Source organism: Mus pahari, chromosome 6, assembly GCF_900095145.1.
Source record: "Mus pahari chromosome 6, PAHARI_EIJ_v1.1, whole genome shotgun sequence".
Lineage (NCBI taxonomy): Eukaryota > Metazoa > Chordata > Mammalia > Rodentia > Muridae > Mus > Mus pahari.
In genome coordinates, this window is record NC_034595.1 from 80,267,487 (window position 1) to 80,276,000 (window position 8,514).

An 8,514-nucleotide genomic window follows, 5' to 3' on the forward strand; every position below is an offset into this window, starting at 1 on the left:
GAGGGCTCACAGCTTAAACTGCAAGCAGGAAGGACAGAGGGAGAGGGAGAGAGAGAGAGAGAGAGAGAGAGAGAGAGAGAGAGAGAGAGAGAGAAATCTAAAAACAGAAGTAGTCACGTTTAGCCAGAATGTCAGTATATATTCCGTCTTGGGGTATAAGAAGAGCTGGGCTCTCGTCTCATGGCTAACACAAGACAGGATTGGGAGGGGGTAGAGACAGCTCAGTTGTTAAGAGCACTTACTGCTCTTGCAGAGAACTGGGGTTCAGTTACCAGTACCCACATTAGGCAGATTACACTGCCTGGGACGCCACCTCAAGAGACTCCAAAGCCGTCTTCTTGCCTTCCAAATACAGTAGTGTACATGTACCAGGCACACAAATATACATGTAACTTTTAAAAATTGAAGAAGATTTATATACATATATTGGATTTTTAATATAGGGTCTCTAGCCCTGGCTATCCTGGAACTCGCAGAGATCCACCTGCATCCATCTGTCTTCCCAGTGCTGGGATTAAAAGTGGGCACCACCATGAACTACCTAAGAGAAGCTTTCTAATAATCTCAGTAGTTGGTGAAGGCAAGCTGGCTCACTTGACTTTGCCGTCCCTTCCCTGAGAGGCGTGGGGTCAGCAGCTGGAGAGCCGGCTTGGAGGCAATACTGGATGTAAGCCGGTTTGAGCAGCAGCTGGAGGAGCCTGATCCCTGAAGTCTGGCATGTGGCCCATTAGGGACTGTGTCAGAAACATCACTATGCAGTCCTTCTCTGCCGTCTGAGGCAGGCCACCGTGGCCCAGCCCTGGACGTGGCCCAGCCCTGGAAGCAGTTCTTTGTGGGAACACTGAGCAGAATCAGAAGGAAGCTTCTGGAAGACTCAGCAGTCACCTTCCCGTAGCACTTGCCATGGTAGAATTTCAGTTGGGTGTGTCCACGTATTTTTTTATCTTCACTCTCTGAGACAGAAGTCACTCCCTAGTGACAAATGGCTGTGGAGCACTTATGGCATGGGTCCTGCAAGCAATAAACTAAATCTTAATTCACAGACCTAAAGCTTTTGTTCAACATTAACTAGTCCCCAGGAAGTGAAGAAGTAGCATCAGAAGCAGAAATGTTGCCATTAATGTCACAGCAGTCATACCTAAGGATGATTCTTCAGAATACCTAAGGACTTCCAGGCAAGATTTCAGGCCAAAAAAGTAACTGAAGGACACAAACAAAGTAAAATATGAATTACAGGTTGAATTAATATCCCTTATCCAAAATCCATAAAGAAAAACAGAAAGGGGGCGGGGGGAGTGCAGATGTAGTGCACGCCTATAATCCCAGCACTTGGAGGCAGAAGCTAGCAGATCTCTGAGTTCAAGGCCAACCTGGTCTATAGAATTCCAAGACAGAAAAACGCTTGTCTCAAAAAAGGAAAACCCAGAAGTGGTTTAAATTTCACATTTCTTCAGATCTAGAAATGTTTACACATACATTGTGATTTTTGGGGGCATGTGGCCAAACATAGTTCATTGTTTCATATACACTTTACACAACCAGAGGTGATTTCTTTTTAAAAATTTATTTATTTATGTATATGAGTACACTGTAGCTGTACAGATGGTTGTGAGCAATCATGTCATTCCTGGGAATTGAACTCAGGACCTCTGCTCGCTCTAGCCCTGCTCACTCCGGCTAATATAATAATGTATTTATTATTATATGTAAATACACTGTAGCTGTCTTCTGACAGTACAGAAGAAGGCATCAGATCTCATTAAGGATGGTTGTGAACCACCATGTGGTTGCTGGGATTTGAACTCAGGACCTTCGGAAGAGTAGTCAGTGTTCTTAACCACTGAGCCATCTCTCCAGACCCCAGAGGTGATTTTTATAGGAAATTTTTAGTGTGTCTGCACCTTTAAAGTTTTTTTTTCCTTAATTGGATGTCATGCATGTTCTGCCTACAAGTATATATGTATATGTGCCACAAGCACACAGAAATGAGAAGAGGATGTGGGAGGATCCTCTGAAATTGGAGTTATGGATGGTTGTGATCCACCCTGGGATTGCTGGCAATTGAACCTGGGTCCCCTGCAAGAGCAATAAGTGCTCTTGTAACCACTGAGCAGTCTCCAGCCTTCATGTACCTGTGCTTTGACTGTAGCATTTCATACAAGGTCCTATGTGGAATTTCTTTTGTTATCCCATCAATGCGCAGACTTTTTTTTTTTTTGAGACGGGGTTTCTCTGTGTATCCCTGCCTGTCCTGGAACTCACTTTGTAGACCAGGCTGGCCTCGAACTCAGAAATCTGCCTGCCTCTGCCTCCCGAGTGCGTGCACCACCACACCTGGCTCAATGCGCAGACTTTAGAGCATTTCGACCAGCCTTGCAGGTGAGAGATGCCTAGACACAGACAGACATGCAGGCAAAACACCAATGCACATAGAACCTACAAAAGGGTTGGGGATCCAATCAGACCTCTAACTGAAGCTCTAACCCTTGTATGTGTAACTCAGTCTTTAGGCTTTCCTGTGTGAACATTTTCAGTGGCTGACATTTGATTTATACCTCAGAGCATGACTGGAAAAGACTAAGAGAATCAGAATGATGAGCACACTCTGCCTACACAGCCCATATGCTAGAACAGAGTTCAAGGTCAGAAGAATATGCTGGGTCTGGAAAATTCAGCGGCACACATTGGTGATTCCAGCATTCCATGGGGCTAAGCAGGAAGAGTCTGTATTTGAGGGTAACCTAGGCTACATAGTGAGACCCGCCTGAGGGAGACGGGCAGGCAGGCTCCTCTGCCTTTGAGACCAGTTACCCTTTTCTGTCCTACGTTGTCTCATAAGAGTGTTGTGAGGCGGGCTGGTGAGATGGCTCAGCGGTCAAGAGCACTAACTGCTCTTCTGAAGGTCCTGAGTTCAAATCCCAGCAACCACATGGTGGCTCACAACCATCCGTAATGAGATCTGATGCCCTCTTCTGGTGCATCTGAAGACAGCTTCAGTGTACTAATGAATAATAATAAATAAATCTTTTTAAAAAAAGAAAAAAGAAAAGAAAAGAGTGTTGTGAGGCTCAAGACTCCTGGGAATGTACTTCTGTCTGCCATGTCACCTCTTTAATAGACTCTGCGGTCCAGGCCTCTTCTCACTGGGCCTTGTTTACTTCTGCAGGTTGTACACCCTGGAGACCTAAAGAATTCTGTTGAAGTCGCCCTGAACAAGCTGCTGGACCCCATTAGAGAAAAGTTTAATACTCCAGCCCTGAAGAAGCTGGCCAGCGCTGCCTACCCAGATCCTCCCAAGCAGAGTAAGTCCAGCTTGGAACAGCACCTGAGGCTGGCTTTGACACTGTGAGCTGGTTACCGCTAGTACACCAGCGCTGCTGAGAGGCTAGTGTGGGGCCACACTTAGAAGCCTGCCTTGTATTCAGTGAACTTGTCTACAGTTGGTATTCACAATGGCCATCTGTTCACGGCTGCATGGGCGTCTTGCAAAAGCTCACTCTCACAGCCTCCCGGCTCCCATCTCTGCTTCTGTCTCATGAGTTAGCCATCCAATTACCTGTGATGCTTAGGTACTGCCATCGATACTTCATGTGACCCTTCAGAATAGACTCCGCAGATTCTGCCTGGATTTTATAAGTAGAAATACCCTGAGGTGGCCAGACCACTACAGGTCCTGCCCTCCGGCCTAATGAAGGAGAAAAGGTGTGGAGGGAAGTGGGATCCCTTCTGCGGGGTTGCTGAGCCCGTGTTAAAGCGTGACTCAGTGGATGGGTTCGGGACTCTCTCCTAAGTCCTGCCTCTTTTAGAATCCCCGTCTGGTGCTGTCATTACTGGCCTGCCATTGGGATGGGGGAAGTCTTGGGAGAGCCTGACTCCATGGAGTTCTTCTCATTCCCAGAGCCTCCTGCCAAAGGCCCTGCCAAGAACTCAGAACCAGAGGAAATCATCCCATCCCGGCTGGATATCCGTGTGGGCAAAATCCTCAGCGTGGAGAAGGTAGTCACTCCTCACCACATCCCAGTGAGGCAGAGAGGGTTAGGTTTGTATGTTTCCATCTGTAGGAAACCTGGCTGGAGATGGGAAGTAGCATCCCTAGGGTCTAATGCAGGCAGCCTCTGAACCTCCTCGTACAGCACAGCAGGAACAGGGAACTTGGCCATCATGGTGCCCAACTAGGATGGATCAGCTTGCCTGGACTAGCTTTAGGTCTTACCTTGGGTTGGCCTCATATTCCCTAGACAGTGGGGGTGTGGGTCTGTGGAGGGGAGGGGGCTTCCCTTTTGCAAACAGGTCATGTCTCCCAGTCATTGGCTGGGAGCCATTGTTGTAGGTCTCTCTTTCCCCTGACATTGATTTCTTGACATTCTATGTGCCTAAGCTTCCCACCACAGTCAACACTATTGTCCAGTCCCAGTCTTCAGTCTCCATTAGGAGATTTTCCACAGGCCACTAGGTCTATTTCTCAACTCTAGACCTTCGTGAAGTACATGTTCCTTCAAGGCTTGTACTCAAAGCCAATTGAGATAAGCACATGCCTGTGACTCTAGAATTGGGGAAACTGAGGCATAAGGATGACAAGTTGGAGGCTAGATAGTGAGACCTTGTCCCAAAGATGAAAAAAGGCCAGGGCAGGGGGGAGCTCTGGGAACAGCAGGTCTCCCTGGGGAGACAACTCACCAGCATTTAATCCACTCCACTGTGAGCGTCCCCCGTTTATCTATTTTATATTGGGGGCTGGGAGGACTATGCATGCCATGTGTGTGGGATCTGGGGATCAAGCACCTGTGCCCACAGAGCTCTCCCTGGCCTTCTGACAAGAATCTCTTGCTGGCAGCACCCAGATGCCGATAGCCTGTATGTGGAGAAGGTTGATGTGGGGGAAGCTGAACCCAGGACTGTGGTGAGCGGCCTCGTACAGTTTGTGCCCAAAGAAGAACTGCAGGACAGGCTGGTGGTGGTGCTGTGCAATCTAAAACCCCAGAAGATGAGAGGCGTGGACTCGCAGGGCATGCTGCTATGTGCTTCTGTGTGAGTGAGGATTTGGTGGGCCAAGGCCAGGGGAGGGCAAGAGACCGAGGATTGGTCTGCGGGGTGTCTTTCTATATGCTGCGTGCAAACCCTGAGAAAACGGCTCCCTTCCTGTTGATGCTAAATGATGAGGCATAAAGGGGCCACTGTACAAGTCCTGTGAGTGAGGCATCTGCATACAGATAGACTGTTAAAGTAAAACTACATGGGTAGTCAGGTGAGGGGGCACATGCCTTTAATCCCAGCACTTGGGAGGCACAGGCAGAGGCAGGTCTGGTCTACATAGTGAGTTCCAGAGTTACATAGGAAGACCCTGCCTTTAAAAAAAAAAGAAAGAAAAGAAAATTGCCAGGCGGTGGTGGTACACACCTGCATTCCCAACACTTAGAAGCAGAGGCAGGAGGATCTCTGAGTTTGAGGCCAGCCTGGTCTATAAGGCAAGTTCCAGGAGAGCCAGGGCAACAAAGAAATCCTGTCTTGGGGGAGGGGAAAGAATTAATTACACAATTAAGAGTAAAATAAAGGGCCGGGCGTGGTGGCGCACGCCTTTAATCCCAGCACTCGGGAGGCAGAGGCAGGTGGATTTCTGAGTTCAAGGCCAGCCTGGTCTACAGAGTGAGTTCCAGGACAGCCAGGGCTACACAGAGAAACCCTGTCTCGAAAAAAAACAAAAAAAAAAAAACAAAAAAAAAAAAAAAAATAAAAATTAGTAGATTCTGGGCTCGGCAGCACCCACCTTAACATAACACTTGGGAGACAAAGGGGGAGGGGTCTCTTTAATAAGCCTGGTTTGCATCTCAAGGTCCAAGGCAGGCTGAGCTACACAGTGAGAGCCTGTCTCACTAGAAACAAGGATGAAGCTCAGTTGGAGGAGCTCAGGCTTAGCTGGCATGAAGCAGGATTGATCTCCAGCACCTCATAAATGTGAGCGTGGTCTAGCACTGGGGAAGAAGTAGCCTACATACTAAGTAGTTCGGCTACATAATAAGTTCAAGTATAACCTGGGCTACGTGAGACTCTCCAAACAGACAAACGTAGAGGTGGAGCCAGGATTCAGGTATGCTGTAACTATGGACAGAGTCCTTGCTGGAGACTTAGATGTAACTTCACAGGAAAAGGAAAGGCCTGGTTGTATGTTCAGAGATGTAGAAAGGTGGTGGGGACCTTCTGGGCTACAGTGCTGAAGGCGTCCAAATCCCTTTCGGTTCCAGCTCACTTTAGCATCCACAGCTGTTGGGAGGGAAATCTGTAATCTTGCCTTTTCTTGTCTCTCTAGAGAAGGGGTAAGCCGCCAGGTTGAACCTCTGGATCCTCCTGTTGGCTCTGCTCCTGGTGAACGAGTATTCATACAGGGCTATGAGAAGGGCCAGCCAGATGAGGAGCTCAAGCCCAAGAAGAAAGTCTTTGAGAAGCTGCAGGTAAAACGCTAGTGCCCTGTTGTTGGAAATAATCCTTTTCCTTCTCCTTCTCCTCCTCTCCTCCTCCTCCTTCCTTTTCCTCTTCTTCATCCTCTTTCCTTTTCCTTTTCCTCTTCTTCTCCTCTTCCTCCTCCTACTTCTCCCCTTCCTCCTCCTCCTCCTTCCTCCTCCTCCCCCCCCACCCCCAGCAACCTCCTCTCTAACCTCCAGTGCCACCTTACTCCCTCCACTGCCCAGTCACTGGCTCTAGCCTTCTATTGACCAGTTACATTGGGGAGAAGGGTCACATGGCTCACCTGAATACGTGTGAGCATCTTCTCAAGGGCGACCCACACCTTGAGAAACCAATGTTAGCTATAGACACATGCAGCATCAGATCAACCCACTGCAGTCCTCCACTTCCCAGGCTGCCCCCATGTGCTGTCCTCACTGCCCAGGCTGCCCCCGTGTGCTGTCCTCACTGCTCAGGCTGCCCCCGTGTGCTGTCCTCCACTGCCCAGGCTGCCCCCCGTGTGCTGTCCTCACTGCCCAGGCTGCCCCCGTGTGCTGTCCTCCTTGCCCAGGCTGCCCCCGTGTGCTGTCCCTCCTTGCCCAGGCTGCCCCGTGTGCTGTCCTCCTTGCCCAGGCTGCCCCGTGTGCTGTCCTCCTTGCCCAGGCTGCCCCCGTGTGCTGTCCTCCTTGCCTAGGCTTCCCCGTGTGCTGTCCTCCTTGCCCAGGCTGCCCTGTGTGCTGTCCCTCCTTGCCCAGGCTGCCCCGTGTGCTGTCCTCCTTGCCCAGGCTGCCCCGTGTGCTGTCCTCCTTGCCTAGGCTGCCCCGTGTGCTGTCCTCCTTGCCTAGGCTGCCCCGTGTGCTGTCCCCTCCTTGCCCAGGCTGCCCCCGTGTGCTGCCCTCTTTGCCCCGTGTGCTGTCCCTCCTTGCCCAGGCTGCCCCCTTGTGCTGTTACTGAAGTCAGCAGCTTCCTCTTTCCCTCTCCCCTGCATCTGACTCCTCTGCCCTCATTCAGATCTATGCGAGGAGCTTAGTTTCAGGACCCTGCTTATGCTGAGTACTAACATGGAGCACTGAGGTGAGGGAGGGACTTGAGACACTTCCTTGTCCATTTGATCCAGTGTGAGGGAGCAGCAGATGGGAGGTATTCTACATCTTACCTGTCAAGATAAGATGACAGTCAGGGTCACCAGAAGTCATGGAGCCAAGGGCAGGTGTGGCTAAAGGCTCAGGCTTTGGCCCTCCATCCCACAGCACATAAATGAAGAAAGGGAAGCAGACCTTCTTACCCACCTTGAACTTAAGAGCACTCACCAGTGCACACACAGGTGGTCCTAGACTCTCCTACTCATGTGTCAGGCCCTGTCCTACATGCCTAGATTGCATTCATATAGCACATTAGCTCTCTCCATGGAACAAGACACCATAGAAACTGTCTTAAATAAAGGGTCAAAAATGAGGAGACTATCCATAGTCCTGCTGGGTGTGTTGGTGCCTACATTGTAATTCCAGTACTTAGGGACAGAAGGAGGGGGCTGCCCCAAGTTCATGCCAGTCTGGCTTATATAAGGAGGTCCAGGCCAGCCTGGGCTACACAATGACCTGTCTCAAAGCTGCTAGACAAATCTGCAAGTGTTTCCATCTGGTCTTTTGCTGGATCAAGGGGCATTCATGTTCATGTGTTTCTTATGCTTGAAGTTGTCTCCTCATGTTAAACAGCGGCAGGGATCATGTTCATGGTGCACTGTACCCACTGTTAGCCTGCTGCAGCCAGCCTGGGGCACACTCAAAACAGAGCACTCAGCATAGTTGTCAAGCAAGGCTGTAGGTTTGATCTGTAGCATCTCGGTGCATGCCCTGGTGCTGCGGTGGGTATCAGCGGTCCAGAGGTCTTTGTCCTCATTCATATATATATGTGCTTATCAGAAGCCTTTGGGAAAGCTGGGCGTGGTGGCACACACCTTTAATCCCAGCACTCGGGAGGCAGAGGCAGGCGGATTTCTGAGTTCGAGGCCAGTCTGGTCTACAAAGTGAGTTCCAGGACAGCCAGNGCTATACAGAGAAACCCTGTCTCGAAAAA

General features: G+C 49.9%; 1 protein-coding gene across 1 annotated transcript in view; it reads left to right on the plus strand.

The window, feature by feature from the left end:
- Positions 1–8,514, plus strand: part of Yars (tyrosyl-tRNA synthetase) — a 31,584-nt gene that overhangs the window by 21,911 nt on the left and 1,159 nt on the right. Inside the window, exons 9-12 of the mRNA XM_021200342.2 lie at positions 3,167–3,302; positions 3,899–3,996; positions 4,835–5,028; positions 6,305–6,446. Of these exons, the coding sequence (XP_021056001.1) occupies positions 3,167–3,302; positions 3,899–3,996; positions 4,835–5,028; positions 6,305–6,446 (570 nt within the window). The remainder of the gene's footprint in view (positions 1–3,166; positions 3,303–3,898; positions 3,997–4,834; positions 5,029–6,304; positions 6,447–8,514) is intronic.